At 33.9% G+C, this 26,306-nt stretch overlaps 1 protein-coding gene across 21 annotated transcripts in view; it reads left to right on the top strand.

The window, feature by feature from the left end:
- LOC142220076 (uncharacterized) overlaps positions 1-26,306 on the top strand; it is a 135,550-nt gene that overhangs the window by 77,586 nt on the left and 31,658 nt on the right. For all 21 annotated transcript variants that reach the window (XM_075288985.1, XM_075288990.1, XM_075288983.1 and 18 more), the window contains exons 5-7: positions 4,600-4,716; positions 14,122-14,413; positions 25,081-25,141. In XM_075288985.1, coding sequence (XP_075145100.1) covers positions 4,600-4,716; positions 14,122-14,413; positions 25,081-25,141 — 470 coding nt within the window. The remainder of the gene's footprint in view (positions 1-4,599; positions 4,717-14,121; positions 14,414-25,080; positions 25,142-26,306) is intronic.

A 26,306-nucleotide genomic window follows, 5' to 3' on the forward strand; every position in this document is an offset into this window, starting at 1 on the left:
CATATACTAACATCATGTACCAAATTTCAACCGAATGGGAAGAATTTTGGTCTTCCAAGGGGCTCCGGAGGTCAAATCTGGGGATCGGTTTATATGGGGCCTATATATAATTATTGACCGATATCGACCAATTTTTGCACGGGAGTTTGTGGCCATATATTAACACCACGTGCCAAATTTCAACTGAATCAGATGAATTTTGGTCTTCCAGAGGTCAAATCTGGTGATCGGTTTATATGGGGGCTATATATAATTATGGACCGATGTGGACCAATTTTTGCATGGGTGTTAGAGACCATATACTAACACCGTGTACCAAATTTCGGATCGGATGAAATTTGCTTCTCTTAGAGGGTGTGCAAGCCAAATTTGGGGGACCGTTTATATGGGGGCTATACGTAAAAGTGGACCGTTATGGCCCAACTACATGTGGCAAGTTTCAAGTCGATAACTTGTTTCTTTCTGCAGTTAGCGTGATTTCAACAGACGGACGGACGGACATGCTCAGATCGGCTCAGAATTTCACCACGACCCAGAATATATATACTTTATGGGGTCTTAGAGCAATATTTCGATGTCCTATGGTGGAGGGTATAAAAATGAAAATATCTTTGCTACAGTCACTTAATAACAAGTGATGTGTTTAAAGTGTTTATTCTTAACATATAAAAGTATTTACCCTTAACATATTCAATAAATTAATTAATGAATTATGAACTAAAATATTATAAATTTCCTTTTTCAATGACAAGGGACCTCCTTTTTATAGCCGAGTCCGAACGGCGTTCCACATTGCAGTGAAACCACTTAGAGAAGCTTTGAAACCCTCAAAAATGTCACCAGCATTACTGAGGTGGGATAATCCACCGCTGAAAAATTTTTTGGTGTTCGGTCGAAGCAGGAATCGAACCCACGACCTTGTGTATGCAAGGCGGGCATGCTAACCATTGCAAAACGGTGGCTCAATGGGGAAATATACAATATTTTTTCGATGAGGAAAATGGTGAACTACTTTATGGGAATTTCGACTTGATGCTTCATTTGTGAACGAAACAAGCTATCGACTTGAAACTTGGCACAAGTAGTTGTTATTGATGTAGGTCGGATGGTATTGCAAATGGGCCATATCGGTCCACTTTTACGTATAGCTCCCATATAAACCGATCCCCCGATTTGGATTGCCGAGCCTCTAAGATAAGCAAATTTCATCCGATCCGACTGAAATTTGGTACATGGTGTTGGTATATGGTTTCTAACAACCATGCAAAAATTGGTCCACATCGGTCCATAATTATATATAGCCCCCATATAAACCGATCCCCCGATTTGGCTTGTGGAGCCTCTAACAGAAGCATATTTCATCCGATCCGGCTGAAATTTGGTACATGATGTTGGTATATGGTCTCTAACAACCATGTAAAAATTGGTCCATATCGGTCCTTAATTATATATAGCCCCCATATAAACCGATTCCCACATTTGGCTGGCGGAGCCTATAAGAGAAGCAAAATTCATCCGATCCGGCTGAAATTTGGTACGTGGTGTTAGTATATGGTTTCTAACAACCATGTAGGAATTGGTCCATATCGGTCCATAATTATATGTAGCCCCCATATAAACTGATCCCCAGATTTGACCTCCGGAGCCCCTTGGAAGAGTAAAATTCATCCGATCCGGTTGAAATTTAGTAAATTGCGCTAGTATATGGCCGCTAACAACCATGCAAAAATTGGTCCATTTCGGTCTATAGTTATATATAGCCGATCCCCAAAAATAATCTACCAACGTTTTATTTCTATAGAAAATTTTGTCAAAATTTTATAAGTATAGAAAATTTTGTCCAAATTTTATTAATATAGAAAATTTTGTCCAAATTTTAATACTATTGACAATTTTGTCAAGATTTTATTTCTATAGAAATTTTTGTCAAAATTTTATTTCTATAGAACATTTTGTCAAAATTTTATTACTATACAAAATTTTGTTAAAATTTTATGTCTATAGAAAATTTTGTCAAAATTTTATTTCTATAGAATATTTTGTCCAAATTTCATTACTATAGAAAATTTTGTCAAGATTTTATTTCTATAGAAATTTTTGTCCAAATTTTAATACTATAGACAATTTTGTCAAACTTTTATTTCTATAAAAAATTTTGTCAAAATTTTATTATTTTCTATACAAAATTTTGTCAAAGTTTTATTTCTATAGAAACTTTTGTCAAAATTTTATTTCTATAGAAAATTTCGTCAACATTTTATTTCTATAGAAATTTTGGTCAAAGTGAATTATATACGTATTTAATCGGCCTTTTTTGTTTAATATATACCCCGTATGGACTAGCTTACAATTGAGAAGACGGTGTCAAGAAGTTTTAAAATACCTGGCCATCGGCAAGTGTTACCGCAACCCAAGTAATTCGATTGACGATGACAGTCTTTAGTATAAGTTTCTATGCAACCCATGGTGGAGGGTACATAAGATTCGGCCAGGCCGAACTTACGGCCGTATATACTTGTTATATCATGAAAAGCACAGATCAATATTCTGAAATTACTTCTCCATTATTTACACTAAAATATTTTGCTTGAATACAAAGATTTTGACCATTCCTCAAGGATTTTGGTATTAATTCCCGGCGACTTCTTTAAAATATTTAAGTACACCCATAGAAAAAATCATGAACGGCGTGGTCATTTCGAAACGATCCGTTCATGAAAGTGAATCAACAGTCTCCTTAGCACATTGCACCAACGGCGGAGTTGCTATAACAACGTCTAACGATTATTTTAAGACTTTTCGTGGCCAATGAAAAACGAATGCCGTTCATGAAATTGTGAACGCCCGTTGACGAAATCATGAGCATTCCGTTTTGATTTTTTGTGAACGTTTCCGTTTCATTTTGACAACGTCCGTTCACGATTGTGAAACGCAACTTTTTTCTATTAGTGTAGCTGTCTAGCTTTAAACCTCAGTTCTACAAAATTAAAATTGCGATGGAGATGTCATTTATCGAATTTTCGTTCACATACAAAAAAATTTCAGCTTAAAGCTCCAAAGTAATAACTGTCTTCTTAATTTCAAATCAAATATGTAAAATCATCAAATTAATTTAATGAATAAAATTTAAAGCAAAGATTATGAACTTCCTTTTATTTAAAAATTCTTTAAACTTATTAGTTTTCTTTGTATTTGACCTTTATCAATATATAATTCAATGATTAATCAAGCTCAAAGTCTGTGTGTTGTTTTTTGATGTTCTTAATATGTAAGGCACTTTCAAGACGACCTGTTCGGTCTTAGTTTATTTTGTCACACAAATTAGTCGATATTTCGCCTTACTAATTTAGGTTCTTTTGAACTACTTTTGATACATTTTCTCCAGTACAGTCTAATACTTCGAGGTTAGGTTTTGACCTGGCTGAACTTAGCACCATTCGTTCATGTCATTCAATGTGACATTTCAATACACTTCTTTATATAATATTTTTGGAATATTTGGAGTATATTCAATGAATTTTCTTTGAATAGAATGTTGACAGTTTGGTCCAAATAAGATCATTTGTTCATAATGGTAAAATAGAATAAAAAATAGTTTTAGCTGAATTTATTGCTTTGTCCTTGTCCATGTCACCACAGCCTTTCAGAGAACATCTAAAAATCCAGCATCAACAACAATAAGCATTAGGATACTAAAGTGAGTAGGTGGGACCACCTGGTTTCAGTCGTTTTTATTATTTGGTTATGGTCGGTGATAAAAGACCATGGGAGCACATGCCTGGCAGAGAAGTTTGGGCAGCTTTTCCGTAAAATATGTGATAGGAGCTACCACTCAAAATATTGTGTATAGAACAACGGAAGCTACATAACCAACCAATACCTTAATGTCATAGTAGGCTAAATAAACTCTTCATGTTATTGAGGTATTTCAAAATATTTTATTCTTTAATATTAAAAAATAAAAAAAACTAATCGGATAATGTACTACTTTTGGGACTTGGCATACTATGAAATGGTTACAACCCTAACTATACGGACAGGGGGTTAGACCTCATACAAATTTATGTTAATAGGACCCTAGGCAAATTTGTGTTTATTGCTTCACATACATAGAAGCACCACATGTTGGTTGTATAGAAGCCCACCTACACATACATAAATTTGTGGCTCTTATTCCTATCGTAGGCTTTTCATAAAACTGAAAATTTTCGTTTGCCATTCGTTTGGCTTCGTGTGTGATTTTTTTTGTGAATATGAAATTTATGCCTTGTTAACACTTAAAGGACATGGCTTTTTAAATGCGAAAAAATTCATGTGTCGTTTTTTTATGTTTCGCCTTTTTAAATTTAAATGCCTGTCATACTTAACATGTGTGCTCTCACATGAAAAAGCTAATTTAAAGCCTCAACAAGCCAAAACCAAAACAAAAAATAGAAACCTAGTGGCCTATGTGTTAGACTATGTGCATGTATATGTATCTGTGTATGTGTGTGTGTTAGCTGTGCGTATACAGCTCCCTTTTATTTTAATGATGTTAATGCGAATTTTCCCCTTTTTTCTTTTATGTTGTTTTTGTTTGTTTCTGTTTTCCCATTACAGTCAGAAGAAAGGAATGGCACACCTTCGAGACGCAGCAAATCGGAGGGTCCCCCAGCTGTACCCAATGGCCGGGCGTTTGCTATACCAACGGAAGTGGATGGACCGGAAACCAAACAGGTATGTTAGCGTACAATCGCTGTGACTTAGACCAAACAAAAAGCTTAATTACAAAAACAAAATATTACTCGTACACTACCAAGTATACAACTGTGTAAGTGTGTGTATGTTGTGTAAGTGAGTGTGCGTTAGACGTTAATTGAAATTATATCCCAATCCCTTTATCTCTTACCGAGTCTATTTATGATAAGATTTTACCCCTTGTGTCTTTTAATTTTGATTTGTGATTTCGGTTTGATTTTAAATTGAGTTACGTTCAAAGACATTTTATAGGGTTAGCTTTAGAAGTAGAAACAGAATGTGAAAGCAGGGTACTCAAGACCAGTAATTATGTTGAAGGCTGTGTAAAGGAATTACATTTTCAAAGTAACTATATAGCATGGACGTTATTGGCAAAACAAGTTTTGAGCCAAAAGTTATTTTGGGCAAAAAACATAATGGACCTCATTACAGAGAATGATGTTGGCCCTCTTGAGATAGTCTCAAAAAACCATTGGATTGGGAAAACGGATTTGCTTTTGCCGAATCTACAATCGAAACATTTTAATTGGCATATCGGAAAAGCCACTGAGACTTCCAGATTTTATAGCAAGCTTGATCCAATGGCTGGCTCTTTATATATAAATAACACTTCAACTCCAGACGAAATAATGTGGATATTAAAAGCAAGAAGCAGCATGATTGAATTAAATGGAAAATGGAAATCCTCTTTGTTCAATGTGCAACTTAAATGAAAATGAAAATTTGCAGCATTTCTTATGCAAATGCCCAGCATTAAATGAATTTCGATACCAATATTTCCAAAAGGTTTCGCTTAATGAGAATGAGCTAATACAAATTTTGAATGGTCTCGTTATAAATTGGAAAGTACTTGCAAGCTTTATAAAAACTTGTGTAAATTACAATTTTTAATCTTTAAAATTTTTATAAGAAATAATGCAACATTAAAGGGACTGACGACCATAGGTCATAGTCTTCGGTTTATATCAATACAGTTCTTATTTTCTATCTCACTAAACATATATTGCACTGTTTAAATTCAATCAAATAGTTTGAAAACAATTTTGGATAAAATAAAGAATTACTACTACTACTATAGCATGGACGTTTGCGTGGGTATATTGACTGAGAGCGAATGGCGCACCCTACGTCACTTTAAATGCACATTGAACAACACGCATAAAATCAACTTTGAATTGCTGCATGTACTAGTGAAGTAAAATAGGGCCGTCCTTCTTCAACTAAGAAGGAATTCGTTATATAAAATGGTCTGAATTATTTCTCTTTTATTCGGTAATTACTGAACTTGACCCTTTCTGTGCAGATATGCCAACTACCCGTCTCATACTATATTAAAGAGTGATACACTCAAAATTAACCTGATAGGAAAGAAATTTTTACGTGCATTTTATCTGAACTATATCACAAAATCCCATGTGGTAAAAATAAGCAAACCTTTTTTTAATGATTAAATTAATGTTTGAAATTTCAAAATTTTCTTTACGCAGTTCACTATGGATGCATTTCTTTTTTAATTCATTTAACAAAATAAACAAAAAATGGTGAAAAGATTTGCCAACATTGGACAAATTTTAACTAAAACCTCCCAGCAAAAAAATGGAAGTTGTACCACAACAAATTTTCCTCCATCAATTGGTTTCCACTTCCGATGAAGTTCTTTTGGACCAGTCTTAAAAAATACGCTATTTGGCGGTTTAAAGTCAAAAATTACATTTGTGACAATTAAATGTCGCAAAAACGAGTAGAAAATCAGCAGAAGAAAAATAAAACCAAAATTTAAAATTTCGATGAAGTTCGTTTGGACCAGTCTTAAAAAATACGCTATTTGGCGGTTTAAAGTCAAAAATTACATTTTGGACAATTAAATGTCGCAAAAACGAGTAGAAAATCAACGGAAGAAAAATAAAACTAAAATTTAAAATTTCGTCCCCACGGAGATTTGAACCTCTGCCTGTTCACTTTTTCATTTCCATGGAAGTTCTTTTGAGAAGGTTTTGCAAATTACGACAATTTTTTTATTTGAGTTTAAATGGGAAAACAAATATATCTCTACAAAAACATACGCCGAAAAAATTGTAATAAAATATATTAAAAAAGCGAAATTGGTGGAAAAATTTTGGTTTTTTAGTTTTTAAAATTTCTTCATTCCAATGAACTTCTAGGATACAACTTCTAAAGGTTCCAACTTGCAAAGGTTCCAAAAACAGAATACTTCCGTCCTATAGCAAGCCCAAGTAAAATTCATAGGAAACGAACCAAGTTTGCACTACTTCTGGAACTTGGATTGGGGATCCAAACTATGTTTTTGGAAGCTCTTGTTTGCTGGGCTATTAATTTTCGTGAGCTAAAAGTTAAATTGGCTTTTGTGTCCCTTTTTTATTGTAATAAAATATTAATCTAAATTACACTTAGTTTATTGTATGCAAACTATAAATATGAAAACGTATGAGCTGCGAAGTTTAATTTTATACAGAATAAAGATTTTAGCTTACAGCTACTCAAGACTATGTGAATATGGTTCAATATGGACTGTATTCAGCATAACTTTTTGTCGTTTCAAAACTTCACTAATCTACATTGGAATTTTTGTCGTTTTACTAAGCCCAATTTACATTAAAATTGTTGGTGTTGTTCCCAAACTGGGATAAAACCCATTACAATTTGCTATGCCAACCTTTAAAATATTATGGGTCTAAGATATTACCAAGGTGGGGTATCGGGGGATGCGTTTTTGTATGGTAGGTATGTACTTGCTACTATGTAGCTTTCAGGATGAACACGTACCGAAAACAGTCAGATGGACATCGCTGAATCTTTTTGCTCAAAATCTAAGTTTCAATATTTTTAAAAGTAATGACAATATCGTTAAACTCGTTATCCTAGGATTGAGTTTATTAAAATACTGGTTTCATCCGTGGGCCTGGTCATTTCATAAGGAGGACCGCCATAATATAACGATGTCCTGCTTGATTGCTATTTGCTGAGTTTTTCTAATCGATTTTGTTTTTGCTGAAAGTATTGCAGCATTTTTTAGGAATTATTATTTAAGAAAAGTAATTTTATTATTCTCATTGCCCACGTTGACGTCACTTATGACAACGTACAATAAGTCGCATAGTCGTCAAACTGCTTAAACGCAATTGATTAATTTTGAGTGTTTCTATTTACCATAAAAAGTGATGACTCAATACGCAGTTGTATTAACGTTTGTCATGCAAAATGTTACCAGTTAAGGGAATTGACTTTGATCATGCTAACAGGAAAGTAACTAATTATTTGAAATATATTCCAATCAGAAAATTTCGAAGTTTTAATAAATTTAAAATTATCTCTCAGGCAATCGAGTTTTATCCCAAAATATTTCACTTCAAATGTCTACTAACTCAATTTAAATTTAAATCATATTTTTAGTTTCTGTTTTCTTTTCCGTTTTTGTTTAATTTATTTTGTAATGCGTAGATTTAAGGAATACGTTGCATGCATGTACGCATGGAAAACCAAAAAAAAAAAAAATCGCCACGAAGCCTTGTTTGACAGCAAGTATTTTATTATATTGATTTCCTATTTATTGCTGTGTTTTTGTATCACAAATTTGTACGGATGTAGTCTCTCTCTCATCGTATTTTCTTTACTCTCTTCTTTATAAGTGGTAGTTGTTTTGTACCATAAAATACTGTTGTTTTATGTTTTTATCTTGTTTTTGGTTACTTTTGTTTTTTATTTTCCATTCTCTTTTTTTTTGTATCAGTCTGACAGTCTGAGTCGCCATTCTTTTGGTTCTATTAATATTGTATGGTGTTCGTATTTATCGATTAAGTGTATCAAATATGTATATATATGTATATTAGGGTGGAGCCAATCAAACAGTTCTTGCGTGGCTGTCCTGCTTATGTAAATGAACTTTGTTCTTCCCTTTAGAAATGTGGTGGACTTGGAAAACGATAACATTTTGAAATAATTACGTTGATTCAAAGGGAGAGAATAATGGGTACTCAAGAATTGTTTGTCATAAAGGAAATGCCGTAGGATTGTTATAAAAATCAAACAGTGAATTTAAATTGTAAATTCCATTTGGAAGAATAGTTTGACCAAAGGAAAGTATGTAAGCAACAGAATGTTGAAAATTTGTCAACTGTGTTGGATGAAGTTATATTCAGAAAAGTTACTAAAAGAATTCGTAAGTTTTTGCTGGCTAATATGGCATGACAATTTCCTAAATGTCTAAGGGATGGTATATATTACTCGGTCTATCCCATTACAGGTCACATTCTATACTCTGTATATGATATCCAATCCTCCCTATTGTCTTTGTATAATGTCTGCAAATTTGTATGCTTGTCCATGTTGTCATGTGCAAATGTACAAATGTACATGCCTATGTGGCTGATTATAGATTATGGGGGTCTTATAAATTTCAAGTGGTTCACTAGTACCGTTTCGAGGCAATGTCTTCCATTGTTCTTCTTCTTCTTCTTAGCCAGAGAATTGTTATAGAAAGCAAATACAACAATCTTGTTGGATGTCGGCATGCATGCTTAAGACATTTTTGTGAGGGACCCTGCATATAGGAACTCTAATGGTTTGGCGAGACGACTTCTATCATACCATGCCACTTGTATAAAAACCTGCTACCATGCTAATGCCTTGTAAATTCGGGTAAATAGTATGTAGGCTAGTGATAAAAGTGTGTATGTATGTGTGTGTGTGTGTGTTAACCCCCTTTCTGGGTGAATTTGAAAATTTACTACTCATTTTCAAGCACTAGCACATGCCAAAGGAAACAACACCGTCATCCATCTTGCTTCCTACCAGCCATCTACGGTTGCATGCGGTATCACCAAAAATGTTTATGTCTCCATTGCAATTGCCTGTCAAACCAAATACTTGACCGAGATGTTGTGCAAATGTGCCAGGCAAACGAAAGGACCCATGACCATTTGTCACAACTGGCATTAGGCTCGATTATGTAGACGGCTGGAATAATTTAATGAGAATTTATTGTTTCATTTTATATTAAAAGTTCATCATTGTTTGTCAAGGACTATATGAAGCTGTTGCTGCAATAAATAGAATTCACATATATTATGACCTCCCATCTCCATCCATGGACATAAATCATTACAAGTGCTAGGTGCACATGACGTGACTAATTTGGATATTGTTGTTTTTTTGTGGTTTTGAGTGACAGCATCATTGAATACTTATAGATAATAAATTGCTATCATATCCTTGAAATGATGTTTTTTATTTAAGAAAATAAAATAAAACCGAAATATTTGAAATGTGGAATTTATGACTCTAGTGGCTATAATATAAGTAGAGTTTTTTTTTTACGAAATAAAACATTAATCAATAAAGTATTTTCTGTTACTGTTTAAAATCTTCTATTTATCACCCTAACGACCTATAGTGTGATGCCGCTTCGGACGGACTGGCGTTGAAGGATTTTTTGAGCTAGATCTTAAGGTCCTCCTTTCGATCATTTGGTTTGGCAGAGAAAGGAAATAGTGATAATCGGTAGGTTTAAAATTTGGAGAGTACAGTTGGTTCTGAAGAACCTTCAATTGAAGTTCTTGGAGCGCTGTTTTGACGCCTTGCTCGATACGGGACCTGAAGTCGTGGTGCAAGATGAGATAGCCGTGACAATCGGATATTTTAAGCTGAATAGCCTAATTTTCAAGGTTCCATAAAGTAATGAAGAGCTCTTTGTTGATATTGATGATTCGTTCGAGTATATCCAGCATACCTTCCCAGTCCTACCTAACGCAGATCATGACCCTTCTTGAGAGAAGATCTGGTTGACTCTCAGTTTCGGGTTTCCTTCACATTGACGTCCAGACACTATTTCTCTCATGCAACAATTCTATACAAAAAGCGGTTTTTTGTGACCACGTGATGATCGGTGGCTGGCTGGGTGTTGAGCGGCATTTCGGTCCTTCCCAGTCCTACCTGACGCAGATCATGACCCTTCTTGAGAGAAGATCTGGTTGACTCTCAGTTTCGGGTTTCCTTCACATTGACGTCCAGACACTATTTCTCTCATGCAACAATTCTATACAAAAAGCGGTTTTTTGTGACCACGTGTTGATCGGTGGCTGGCTGGGTGTTGAGCGGCATTTCGGTCCGAAATGTTGAGCATACTTTATTCTTATCCCCAGTGGTACATGTACAAAATTTCAGAGCTCTAGGCGCTTCCTTTGGGTTGAAATACGCCCTTCATTTGAAAGTGGGCGTGACAATGGGCGGATCGGTCCAAAATTATGATTATACTTTACTCGCATCCTCAGTGGTAAATGTACAAAATTTCATATCTCTAGGTGCTTCCGTTGATTTAATGCGTCAAAAACCTATAATTTGGCCCACTGTGCATCGGTGCCAGTCCTGTGATATGTCCTTAGAAGCAATTTCCCGTAGGATCATTATACCATCTTTTTATGGTACTCATTGAAGGATAAACACCACCACCGTTACTATAGAAACCGATAAAGCTTCCAATCTAGATTCAATTTTAATAGACTTTTTCGAAACGAAGTTGCTTTATATCATGTTAATCAAACCTCTTCAAGGCGTATCGATCTCTCTTTATTTCTTGAGCGTTTCAAATAGAAATACCTGAAAATAGAAAAATATGTTCTTAAGGCTCAACAATATAAAATTGTGAAGATATAAACTACGAACTTTGCATGGAACAGCAACATTAAACGACAATTTGAAGACGATTTCTATTATTTGCTTTGTGTCTTTAGATCGTCTTCATCAAATTCTGAAGGTAGTCCTCTTGGAGGCATGAAAGCAAGGTTGAAATTCGCGAACATCTTTTTTGCAATATACTCGCCTAATAAACCATCTTGGCTCAGTCTGCATTAGTCCCCAGTGTCTTCGGTTGCTTTTTAACCTCGATGGAAAACAGATGTTGAAAATGTTGATTTTGCGACGCGACGTCGTGCATTGACTGAAAAAGTCCACTAGAGCGTATAATTGATTTTAATGCTATTACACAATGACGTTACTCATACTTACAGGGGGTATAGACTTCAAGTGTTATCACCAATGGTTATCTGAATGCTCTAACCACATAAATTTTGATATGTATGATTTTTTTCACAATATATACTGATCGACGCACAATTACCTCCCTTGATGTTTTCACTCACAAAAATGATAAAGGAAAAAATCGGATCATTTTATTCGTTTGTGATAAATGTGCCCATATAATCTTTCACAACTACTCACAATACCATAGGATCCGCTTCCTATGGGTTTCTAGACAAGTTGGTCTAAGGGAAGTGAGCCACCGTGGTGCAATGGTTAGCATGCCCGCCTTGCATACACATGGTCGTGGGTTCGATTCCTACTTCGACCGAACACCAAAAAGTTTTTCAGCGGTGGATTATCCCACCTCAGTAATGCTGGTGACATTTCTGAGGGTATCAAAGCTTCTCTAAGTGGTTTCACTGGAATGTGGAACGCCGTTCGGACTCGGCTATAAAAAGGAGGTCCCTTGTCATTGAGCTTAACATGGAATCGGGCAGCACTCAGTGATAAGAGAGAAGTTCACCAATGTGGTATCACAATGGACTGAATAGTCTAAGTGAGCCTAAGCCTGGGCTGCCACCGAACCTAATCTAACCTAAGGTAAAGTGAGATGACAACACGGGAAGGTTCATTTGACAGCGAATAACATATCAGGTAATTTCAACAATGAAGGAACTAAGGAGTATATTGGTAATAGTCACACGGTATTTAGAGTTGAGGGCAAATCTCTCTCAAAAATAAGGGTGATTTCCAGTAACATATTGCGGACTCGGGATGTCAGCGCTCTGTGTTCATAAAATAGATAGAATCTGGCCTTTATTGATAACAGGGGTTGAATATAAGTTGGGGACCTCTTTAGGAAACATGCAATAATATGAGAAGGATAGTGATAAAAGCGCAAGCACACAGATTGAAAGAGGTCCAGGCTCCACTATTCCATGTCGATTGGCATAAACCTAAGCCTGTATTCTTGCTTGTCTTCTCTTTCTATCATACCCTTATTTTATTTCAAGCTGGGTCAGGTCCCGAAACATCTCTTCCCTCAAACCAAATGCTAGGTTACACACGATCAAACCTCTTACGAATGAACAGTCAACGATTTTATAAAATCTTTAATCGCTCAACAAAAATTGTTTTCTACGAAAAAAGAAGTTTGTTTTCTACAGGCCTGTCTTGCAATTATTTTGGGAATATTTAGGGCAGCTTATATAGTTAATTTTTCAGGAGCTCCTGTTTCAGTTATTATTGTGTTCCTACTTTTTTTTTGGAATATTTTCAATATTGCTAGCCAATGGTGTTTGGTTATTCGGAAGAGTCGATTCGTTTTTTCCCAATAGAAAATTAAATTTTATTTTTAATCTCAAAATTTTGTCAAGCTGACAAGACGTCTGGGACTTTAACAGACAATATAGTTTAATAAAATATTGGTGTATAATTTTCTATATTTATTTTATACAAAAACTTTCCAAACAACCCAAAATATTAGAAATATCTTCAAAAATATAGAAAAACCATAATATTTAAAACTTGAATCCGTAGAAAACAAACTTTTTTGGTTTATATTACGTGTCATATAAATTGCTGTTTTTTTAGTTTTTGAGTGAATAAAAATATTTCAGATTCTCGTTTTCCAAAATGTAAATAGGCAAAATATAACTAATTTGAATAAACTTTATGTTATTTTTTAAACTTTTTTATATATTTTTTTCAAAATTAATATTTTTTAATTGTATTGCATGTTTAATTCCTTGTCCTGTTAACTTTTTGTATCTTTAATTATGAACATTTTTCGATATTTTTGTGAATTTGAATATTAAATACTATACATAAAAAAAATATATATATAATGTATGTAATATATATATTTAAGACATAGCATTTTCTTTTAATCTTAATCTAAGATATTCGATAAATTTACCAAAAAATACTTGTATTTTGTCTGTCTCTCTTTTTTCTTCCAATTCTTCTTTCTTCACATTGTTTGTTTCTTGTTTTGGTATTTTTTGTGTCTTTTCTTCTTAATCCTTACCTACTCCAATGAAAATTCTGGCTGATCCTGGATATGACATTGATATGGATGGCAACACCTACAAAAAACAAACCAACTAAACACCATAAAACCGTCCTTTTATTTTCAAATAATCACCTTTTTTATTAAATGGATGTGTGTGTGTGTGTGTGTGTGCGTGTGGGTGTTATCTATTACTTTTGTGTCAACTGCTGTATTGTTGTGTGCTTGTTTGTGTGTGTGTGGGCGTGTGTGGCTTTTGTGCGTTTCACTGTGGTTGTATTTGAATTTTTGGATTATTTCTGGTTTTTGTTTTTTTATTTTCTTGTCTATCTTTACAGGCGGGTGAGTCGAATGGCCTATTCAAAAAGACCATCTCAAAGTTGAGCACAGAGTATCGTTTGCAATTCGTTTGGCCCAATGTACGTAGAATACGAGATCAATCTGGGTCAAGCGTCCATAAAACAACATCAACAGCAACAGCCAAAGAACAACAGCAACTCCAACCGAAAAAATCAATATCGTTGGGTGCGATACGAGGCCAACATGGCTATCAACAGCACCATCCACTGCACCAACAAGATCGTTCCATGCCTTCGGTTCATAAAAAACGTACAACCAACCAAAAAGAAGGTGCGACCAAAACATTTCCTTTAGTTTTGTCGCTTTTTTTACAATTTAAAAACCAAAAACAAAGAACTTTTTAAAACCACCAAACCACAATTACAACAATATTTGATTCAAAACATACTTTTTTCTTTAATCCCAGTTAAACGTTCCGTTTTCGTTAAAGTATTTTTTGATAAACTTAAAAAGAAAAACCAACAAACAAAAAAGAAACAACAAATTAGAACTATCCATTCCATAATTGAGAATTAAAAAAAAAAAACGTAAATTAATTTAAATAAGGGATCTTTGTTTGTTTTCACATTCCCTTAAATGCGGCAAACTAATGAGGAGTTTTTAAAATCTGGAAGAAAAAAAAAATTGGAAAAAAGTAGTTCCAATTCGTTACTTGGTTTTTATATCGTTCAAAACGATAGCCCTTTTAGAATGCCTTGTTTGCCATATTCATTCGTAGTTGCCATAACAAAGTAGGCCTTTAGCCCATAGATCAGTGAATATGGCCTCTAGGCTTAGTAGTTCAAATTTAACTGAATTTAGTTCTTTCATTCATGGTTGTGCCAAAATCTGTCGCTTAATGTAGAGTAATTTTAACAGCTAACTAAAATCGATAAAAATACTTTGAATTTTAAAGAAAAACTATAAACAAATTCTGAAAAGTTCTCCAATATCGTAGTTCAAATTTAACTATTGCCCATGATTTCTGACCCTGCCTGTTTTCGTCGATTTTTCTCTCTTTCAATCTTCTAACCTATTTCCCCCATTGCCCAAAAACTATGATACTGCTTTATTTGTTAGTCACATTAGTGTGAAAAAATTTTGTTTTTTATTAACAAATAATAGTTTTTGTTTTTAATTTCAATTTTTGTTTTAGTTAAAAAAAATTTTTTTGAGTCCACCAAATTTCGTTAATTTCTTTGCAATTATTAAATATTATAAAATTAAAAATGTAGCTAAGTACTCCTGATCCTTAGGAAGAAAGAAGAAGTTCACACTAGTACATAGACAAAAGGAGAACTATATAAATTTTAAAGTATTATTCGAATCCTTATGAATTGTCCTAATTTAGGATATTTTCAGGTAAATCGAAATTTTAATTGCTTATTGCTTTTTTTCAAAAAATGTATGATGGTCATCGAGAGATGTCTCGATGTCATCGAGAGATATCTTATTTAGAGGGCTCTTGGTATACACTTGGCTAAGCTGGGTTCTCTTGAACGGGACGAAATTATTTCATTGCAGGAGAAATAAATGAAGCGCATCGTAAGTTCTGCAGAATGACGGTAGATCTCAAATATAAACAGGCGTTTTGTACGGCAAATAAGAAAGCAGATGCAGCTTTACAAATCTGCATTGGACATTGTTTTATCGTCGATTAAAACGCTCTATTTAGGTGAGTTGTCCCGTTTTGCCGCAGGTCTCAACAAGCGACTCTTACAGTATTCTTGATATGAAATGCCATCGGGGAAACAGCCTTAAATCAAATGCCGATTTTGTGCAAGTAGTAAGTAAGAATATCGGCATGACAAACAAATATAGACTTTCTTACGCTGTTACTGAAAAATAAAGCAGAGCTTATATCGCTTGGGTAAGCGCTGGAGATAGATTCCAAAATGGAAGCATTTTTATTATGAAAAAAGTGCAACATAAATACAAGCGGGCAGCAATCTATAAAGGCCCAGCAAAAACTGGGTAAGCACTAGTGATTCTTTCAGTACTACCGGTAATCAAAATGTTACTACTTGCAGTATTACCTGGGATTTAAAAATAACGACTTACCTGTGTAGGCAAAAAGTGATTCTTTCTATTAATACCGGTAATCAAAATCATATCTTGAGGTCCTGGTTCGGCTCTACTGTGGGCACCATTAATAGTAGCGATAAGTAATGCCAAATTACATTTCAGAAAAAAAATTACCAATAAACTATACCTTTGTTTTCTAAAGTTGTATAATAAATAATTTATATTACAAAATAACATCATTGAATAGATCCATGTCGTGGAGCGTGGTATAGTGTGTTGGATTACAAAACAACAGGGGTGAGTTCGCACTTTTTGGGTATCTTTATGGTAAAGATATTATTTTTGGAGAGCTGGTATGCTTGCGAAGATGTACTTATTTTCGACTGCTAGTATGCTAGCACGGAAGTACTTTCCTCCAATGTCATGCCCGTGTAAAAGTATTACTACTGATATATGTACGAGGGAAATGTTACCAATTTTGTGTTAACGATTCGATTAAAAAGAAAATTAAAATAATAAAGTTGTAAATATACTCCCTTGTAAAGAAGTTCACTGTTCTTTAAATTTAAATTAATTTCCCTGAAGACGAGCATCGGAGATGTCTCGAAATATTGGAAAATTTTAAATATAAAAATACAACTCAAAAAACAACAACATCTGTTTTTATTCACATGACCTCAAGCCGAACTAAGCAAATATAATTAAAAGTTTAAAGGTCAACTAATTAAAACAACAAGAAAATTAAAATATTTGAAAATGCTATTTATTAATTTAAATGACAAAAAAAGGGTGGATACGACCACTTTTTGCTTTGACTATTGTTCTGAGTTAACCCAAAAATCATATTCGAGCATATTCGAGGGTTATCACTTTCGTCATTTCATCCATAGTGCTCTGCAAACGAATTAGTAGTCCATCAGGTTCTAGGCAATTTAACACAGTTTTTTAATCATTCTTGATTAAGACGTGCTTTCTGTGAAGGTGCAGCTTTCCAAATGATTCCAAGTGATCCTGTTATCAAAAGGCTCCATATGAATGATTGGAGTGAACCGTAACAGCCGCAAGTCACATCATAATGAAGGGAGCCACCGTGGCGCAATGGTTTGCATGCCCGCCTTCGTGGGTTCGATTCCTGCTTCGACCTAGGTTAGGTTAGGTTAGGTGGCAGCCCGATGTATCAGACTCACTTAGACTATTCAGTCCATTGTGATACCACATTGGTGAACTTCTCTCTTATCACTGAATGCTGCCCGATTCCATGTTAAGCTCAATGACAAGGGACCTCCTTTTTATAGCCGAGTCCGAACGGCGTTCCACATTGCAGTGAAACCACTTAGAGAAGTTTTGAAACCCTCAGAAATGTCACCAGCATTACTGAGGTGGGATAATCAACCGCTGAAAAACTTTTCTGAGTGTTTCAAAGCTTCTCTAAGGCTATGGTCACACTATGCAAAACTTAGACCAAAATGAGTGTCAAACATTTTTCCACAACCATTTTCCAAATATCTATACGGTTTTTGGAAAATAATCCTACCATGATGTTATATATCCAATATGAGCTAAATATGTTTTCGGATTTATCTGTGGCGACGGATTCTTTTTTGTTTACTCTCAAATATTTGCCCAGTGTGACCATACATAAGTGGTTTCACAATGGACTGAATAGTCTAAGTGAGCCTGAATCTTAATCGGGCTGCCACTTTAACCTTCACTGCAATGTGGAACGCCGTTCGCACTCGGCTATAAAAAGTAGGTCCCTTGTCATTGAGCTTAACATGGAATCGGGCAGCACTCAGTGATAAGAGAGAAGTTCACCAATGTGGTATCACAATGGATTGAATAGTCTAAGTGAGCCTGATATATCGGGCTGCCACTTAACCTAATCTAACACATCATAATGAACTGTCAATACAATTAAGCCCAAGTTTCGATTTCGTAATTTGGAAAATCGAATATTAAATTTTTTTTTCAGAATCAGAATAAAAATCGTTCTTATCAAAAAAAAAAAAAAAAAACAGAACAAGAAAAGTAGGTATAAATAGGATTTAAATCATTGGTAAATTTTACTAAACTAAGTTACAAACACCGAAATCACAAAAACAAGTAAATAATTTGTCCACAAATTCAAGAATGTTTATTAGACATTTTACACTTCTTAAAGAAAATGTCGTAGTTTAAAGGAAACAATTGAAACTATTTTCTTACACACAAAAAAATTTCACGAAAATTTTTCCAATTAAAATTTTAATTGAGTTTTAAAAAATATTCAATTAAAAATTTAATTGATTCAAAAAATTTTTTAATTGAAACAAAAATCAATCACAAAAATAATAGTATCAATTAATTTTTTAATTGGATCAATTAACTTTTTAATTGACCTTCAATTAATTTTTTAATTGATACTATCATTTCTATGATTGAAGACATTTCAATTAACAATTAATTGGATCAATTAATTTCGTGATTGAATCAGAAAAAAAATTTTTTTGTGTGTAGAAATACAAATTTAGTGAATCTTTATTCATAATTTGTGTATATGTTTCCCCTTTTTGACTAAAGTCAAGGAAACCCTCTCATAGAGTTAAATTAGCTTTATTGCATTTGAGGGTTCACTGTTAAGTGTTGAAAGTTCTCTGAGACCCTAAGGTATTGAATCCACACTTGTCGTATTTGTTTTAACATATGACTAGTTACTTTTAGATAAAAATGTGTATTTTTCTTTAAAATATTTTAGAATGTAAAGCACATTCTTCTGAATTTGACATGTTTTATATTAGGATAGGTATAGTAACAGCCCAGCTTACTTAGGCTATTCAGTCTACAGTGGTGAACTTCTCTTTCATCACCGAGTACTGTTCCATTACATTCTCAGTTCAAGAGTACTTAGCTAAAAGATCTTTTTCTCAAATTTTTGTCTTCTACATTCCCCACTTTTATTATTTGTGTGTATTTCAAGCTTATTTTCCATTTTTTGTCTTTATTCATTTCGAACCCCTGTATTATGTTTATAAAACACTCTTTTTTATATAGAACGAAATTGAAGAAAATAATACAAATCGTTACAAAAATACTTACCAAAGTCTCCATAAAGATACTTAAAAGAGACAGAAAATGATTATTTTTTTATGATTTTTACAGAGATTTTTCTAAAACGTAAACAAAAAGCTTTTTAGCAAACACAAAAAACAAAATATTAAGATTTGTAGGCGATTCAAGTAAGTGCTGTTGTTGTTGAAATTAAACTAAAATACCCACCGACCAAACCCAACCAAGCGAATGACCTATCGACCTTTATGATGAAATGTAAAGAAATCCAACTTAAATAGAAAGCCATATATTTAGTTGACCTAATAACGATTAGCTTATAGTTTTTGATGGCTTTGTGCCTTAACGTTTAAGTTGGTAGCCCCCCCCCCTACATGTGTCTGCCAACAGGTAGTTGATGTCTTTTTGGGTCTTTATTTTTCTCGTTGAGTTGTGTGAATTGAATTGAATTTTTAGTGTTATTTTGCTATAGCGGGAGCATGCGTTTTTTTTAAATCATTTTCAGTTTATTTTCATTTTCATTTACATTTGTATAAATAATCGAATTCATACGAACCCTAGTTATAGGCTTCATATTTGAATTTAGAGAGGCCAACAATAATGAAATGGTCTATTTGGGGGAGAATAACAAGTTTATTTTTTGAGCAATGTTTTATAATGAATATCTAAGCAGATGAAATTCTACGGGAAATTGGTAGAGATCAAAACTCTGCAACGAATACAAAAGCAATTACTTCAAGCACACGTCACACAATTCGAGTAGTAACTTTATTGTCCCTTTCTCAAACGAGTAAAATATAAACCTTGTAATTTGTGAAACAGAATAAATAGAAGCCAAATAAAGCAAGCACCAATCAATGTTCTGAAGTATTCGAATGTAATCGGAATTCCAATTGTATTCGTTTCATAATTTCCATTGCTGTGTAGATGAATTTATTTCGTTCTCTTAACTATAAGAGTATTCTACACACATACTCTCCATTCCTATTTTGTTTGTTGTTGGCACAGACTCGCTCACAGCCTGAATTTACTGACTTCTGCCAACCAACTGATCGACGATTGTGTTTATTTTTCTGTTGATAGTTACTTAGTGTCGCATACGAAGTTTCGTCTTTGCTAAAACAAAACATTCTATCTTTACTAAAAATGTTATGTTTTACTCGTATCGTGACGATTACAACAAATCCAAAATATTGAAAAGAATTGCACAACGATTCTTTTTGAATGTGATGGCTCTTCAATGCTTGACACTGTAATCGCTTTACAGTGTTTCTATTCTATTTATTAGTCGAAGTATTCGAATTATTCGTGGAGTGGATTGCCTTCACTAGAACATTGTACAGGCTTGTACAGGCCTTTTTGGTAAAATTGCCATGTCATCATTTCTGTCAAAGGACTGGTACATGTGCTCCAGTTGATCGCAATTTTTAAATTTTAATATAATTTATTAATTTCTATAGTCTCTTCGTATTAAAACCTTATTTGTTCTACATATTTATTGAAATATAATTATACGAATTAATTGTTGTTTGACATATTCCATAAGTTTTGGCTTTTTGGAGCGATTCAAATGGTCAACATGAAACAGATCCATAAGAGGTTGTCCAAGACTGCTTAATGAAGACCTAGTTATAATTGGAAGACCCCACTTATTTGGAAGACCCCACTTCAGGTAAAACATATTTCTCTCTCCCTCTAAATTGAAAAGATTCTTAAGAAACTGAAGTGGTTATTGCAAAATATTTTGAAAATTTCATAAAATTTTTCTTAACAAAATCTATAAGTACCTGCCCTTCGATAGCCTCACGAGCTCATTTTTGTGGTCTTGGTCCTCGTGGTCATCTTTCACGTGATCCCAAAAGAAGAAGTCACTAGGTGTTAAATCAAAATATTTGAGTTGCCAATTATGATCACCTTTTTGAGATATAACACAGTTCGGAAAATTTCCCGTAAAAGAACAATGGTTGTGTGGCACGTTGTCCAGTTGAATCATTAATCATTTCTCAATGGCGCAAGACATAAAATTTTCGATAAAATACAGTCCAGGGATCCCACCGGATGATAAATTGTACTAGACAGTCACACGTTGAGGAGGGATAGGCTTCCCAATAATAACTCATGGATTTTTTGAGCCACAGATGCGACGATTTTGATGGTCAACGTAGCTGCCGAAGTGGAAATGAGCCTTATAAGGCAAAATGGTTTTGTGATGGGATCCCTCAGAATTTTAGAGATTTTACTGCATTATTGAAGCCTTTGTTCTCTGATATTTGACAAGAAGAAACTACTAAAAATAGAATGATACTCGCATTCCATTTTTAGTAATTTCTTCTTGTCAAATGCCAGAAAATAAAGGCTTCGAGAGTGATAGATACCCAAATAGTGGTTGACTCAAAGTAAACCCTCTTGTTGTAAAACCCCTTAAAAAGCAAATTATTCATGAAATTAGGGACTGATCGTCAAAATTCAGATTGTTTCCATTTAATTGCTATAATTCATAAACCGGCAATCTGAAAACTTTCATGTCTATACACGTGGATTTTTACCCTTAGGGTTAAATTCTGAGCCTATGCATTATTTCATATGTTTTTTTATTATTAATTTCCGTTTGCATTCATTGTGTATTTATACTAACACTAACATGGAAAATCGACATTGGTTAAAATTTCGTTCTATATCTTTATCTTAGTTCTTTGTGTTTTGTCTTTATTCCCTAGCCTTTTTAAAATGTCTGTACTAACACTTAGATATATTTTTGAGATTTTTTTTTTATTATGACTAACTACAATATTTAGTCATTGGTATACTGTGTGGAAACAATCGTTTCGAGGAGAATGAGGGTAATATAGGGATTTATTTTTGAATTGACCGGAGGTTCTTCTAAATTCACGAGCACTCCTTGAAACTGTTTTCTGTAAATGTAGGGTATCTTTTAGAACAAACAATCTTACAGATATAGAATATAGGCTCTGAAGTTTGTAATGCTAAGCAAAGGTTTCTATTTTTCGACCTTTCGATTTTTAAAAAAAAATGTGGGAAATTTAATTTTGACCGTTTGACTTAAATAAAGAAAAATGAGTAAATAGTGATACGGTCAAAATTTGGTCAATATAAACTTGACGTATTTCTTTCAATTTTGCATTTAAAAAACCTGAACACCCCTCATTTTGAAGGTGTGTGTGTGTGTAGAATGTTGCTCCTATTTTGATTTTGGAATTCACTCTTCTGAGACGACAAAGAGAGTTGCCGGTAGTTTCAAGCGAAACCCTAACCTCTCTCTCCGAGATGCCGCAAATAAGCTGGGTGTATCGTCTACAACCGTGCATCGAGCCAAAAAACGAGCGGGACTATCGACTTACAAGAAGGTAGTGACTCCAAATCGCGATGATAAACAAAATACGACGGCCAAAGCGCGATCCCGGAGGCTGTACACGACGATGCTGATGAAGTTTGATTGCGTGGTAATGGACGATGAAACCTACGTCAAAGCCGACTACAAGCTGCTTCCGGGACAGGAGTTTTATACGGCAAAAGGAAGGGGAAAGGTAGCAGATATTTTCAAGCACATAAAACTGTCAAAGTTCGCAAAAAATATCTGTTTTGGCAAGCCATCTGTACCTGTGGCTTGAAAAGCAGCATTTTCATAGCTTCCGGGACTGTCAACCAAGAAATTTACCTGAAAGAGTGTTTGAATAAACGTCTGCTGCCTTTCCTGAAGAAACACGGTTATTCCGTACTGTTTTGGCCGGATTTGGCATCTTGCCATTACGGTAAAAAGGCCATGGAGTGGTACGCCGCCAACAACGTGCAGGTGGTTCCCAAGGACAAGAACCCTCCCAATACGACAGAGCTCCGCCCAATTGGGAAATACTGGGCTATTGTCAAGCGGAACCTAAAGAAGACCAAAACAACTGCTAATGACGAGCAGCAGTTCAAGGCAAACTGGCTTTCTGCGGCGAAGAAGGTGGACAAGGTGGCTGTACAAAATCTGATGGCAGGTGTCAAGCGTGAGGCCCGGCAATTCGGATTTGGAAAAGCGAAAGCCTAACTGAATATTTTTCCGGAATTTTATACTAATTGAACTTGAAAAAGAAATTTAATTTGATTTTTTAAATAAACGATTTCACCGATTTACACGCGTTTTCCCTTGACCAAATTTTGACCGTATCACCCTTTACGTCCAATATTTAAACCTTTTCAAAGTGTGAAAAATTCGATCTTTTGATTTATGAATTTTGTACAAATTTTTGAATGTATACCCTTGATTTGAAATTTGTCAAATGGCCACCATGACCATGTTTGAAGACCACATCCTTCTTACGAAGTTCTACATAACGAAATCGCTAAGTGGCTGCCATATGTCCGCGAAAAAGTTTGTTTTTATTTATGGATTTTTTTTATTTATGGATTTTGAAAAATTATTGAAGTTCCAACTTTAACGTTGCAGCTTGAAACTTTTTGGATGAATGGCAGGATAAAAATGCATAAAATTTACTTATCAAATCTAACGAGGAATGGTTCAAAAAACGATTAAAAGTTGTTTGATTTCTATAGCAGATGCATTGGAAGACAATATGGAGAATTTATTCGCCGATTCCTAATATGCAAATCCAGAAATAATATGATAATAAGGTCAAATGGAATTTTTGGTCCTATGCTTAGAAAAGGTTATTCGAAGTTTCATCGCTTAGATGAAATTCTGGACTAATTTTTTTGACAAAAGGGGCAGTTCAATTCAGAGTTCTATTTTCGCCATTGAATAAGTAGATCTTCATGATCGTTGCATATTGAGTTACATACGTATGATCCAATTATCGATCTACAAAAAATCGATTTAGTTCCTAAATAAATTTCACATTCTAATACCAGCTTGGATTTAGATTACCTATCTAGAAATAAAATTACAAATTTAGATAGAAAAATAAAATTACGCAGGAATTTGTAGAATAATGACAGAACTTGCTAAAATTTGTATTCTTGATTCTGTATCTTTTACATTTAATACATTCATAAGACTTTTTTTAATTATTAATAATAAAGACATTAAAATTTTGATGATTTTTATGTGTTGTTGAAGCCAGTATACCGGTGACTTATTTCTCTTTCCCCTCACATCTAAATCTGTCTGTCTGTCGTTCTATCCAAGCTGTTTAGCCAATATGTTTAAGAAGTTTATAGTTTATTTTAGTTGATTTAGCTTTTATTTATGTTGTGTATTGATTAACCGAAAGAACGTTACGTTACGTTTTGTTTGTTCTAAATGTAATTAACCACAAAAGGACCCCCTTAAAAAATTAAACAAAAAAACTAATAAGACTAAAATATCTAGAGGAAACTCTGGAAATGACGAAAAATCTATAGACAAAATATACAAATTTGCTGTTGTTGTTCATTTGTTTACTAATCAAACAAATTCGAATTTGACATTTGAGATTAATGAGAAATGTTGTAAAACTATTGCAAACATACTAAGTACTTCTACTACCATTACTACTATTTCTACTATTTTTACAAAAGTATTGTATTTGAAACCAAAAAAAAAAACAACTTTTCTTTGATAAATCGTATTGTTATAATGTATTTTTTCTTATCTATATATAAATATTTATAGTTAATATTATTAATTATACTCGTATTGTTTTATCATATTCAATCATCTTGGAAAAGCAAAAAACCATGCATTCATTTTTATTGAAAAATTCAAAGTATTTCATTTAATTGCCACCATTTGCCATTTTCTAAGGAAATCATTTTCATGATAATGAAAGAAATACAATTTTTTTTTATACAAAATGAATGAATGATTAAGCATTATTGTTGTTATTCTGTGAAAATATTGTTCCTGTTTTGTTAAGAAATGAATTTAAATGTGTATATTTATATTTTAGCCACACTACATGAGTTGGAGCCGCTGGTTAGCGATGCTGAAGATAGAAAACCAAGTGAAAAGTATGCAAATTATTCCTAAGCTTCTATGATTATGTTTCATGTTTAAATATTTATTTCTTCTTTCTTTGATTTTATTTTGTGCTAGTAATTAGTTAGATATTTTAATTTGTGTTTATTTTCCATTTTTTTTTCTATGAGAAGTATATCAAACACCAAATATTCAAAATAAAAAAATGCTTTTTACAATATACACCATAAAAGTTTCATAGAATTTACAATACTTTGGATGTTCTCATTCACATCTTTGGACAACCTAATTTAAATTTTGATACAATTAAAACGCCTATGTAGTGTAACAGAATTTAACATTTTGGGCATCGCCATTTTAGTGCCTTTTTGAGCATCTCCGAACTAGATTAGAATACATCAAATGTCCAAGTGTCTGGCTTACAAAATGGATTAGAAATTCTAATAAAGGGTGATTTTTTTAGATTTTATCTTTTTGACAACACTGATTAAACAGCTGAAGCACGTTTTGTGTTTTGGGAGCCACCGTGGTGCAATGGTTAGCATGCCCGCCTTGCATACACAAGGTCGTGGGTTCGATTCCTGCTACGACAGAACACCAAAAAGTTTTTCAGCGGTGGATTATCCCACCTCAGTAATGCTGGTGACATTTCCGAGGTTTCAAAGCTTCTCTAAGTTGTTTCACTGGAATGTGGAACGCCGTTCGGACTCGGCTATAAAAAGGAGGTTCCTTGTCATTGAGCTTAACATGGAATCGGGCAGCACTCAGTTATAAGAGAGAAGTTCACCACTGTGGTATCACAATGGACTGAATAGTCTAAGTGAGCCTGATACATGGGCTGCCACATAACCTAACCTACCCTAACCTAACCTAATCTTCACTGTCAAACATCTTCAGTTTGGTCTATAAGTTAACCATGAATCGTCTTACAAATAAACAGCGCTTGAAAACTATTGTGCTCTGTTAAGAAAGTTAATCGCGCGCTTATTGTGATCAACGACGAAGCTCATTATTGGCTCAATGAGTACCTAAATAAGCAGAATTGTCGATTTTGGAGTGAAGATCAGCGTGAAGCATTGCAAAAGTTAACAATGCATTAAGAAAAGGTCACAGTTTGGTGCGGTTTCTGGGCTGGTTGAATCATTGGACTGCACTTCTTCAAAGATGATACCAATCGTAAAGTATCTGCGAATGTTT

The sequence above is a fragment of the Haematobia irritans genome, chromosome 1 (assembly GCF_050003625.1).
Source record: "Haematobia irritans isolate KBUSLIRL chromosome 1, ASM5000362v1, whole genome shotgun sequence".
NCBI lineage: Eukaryota > Metazoa > Arthropoda > Insecta > Diptera > Muscidae > Haematobia > Haematobia irritans.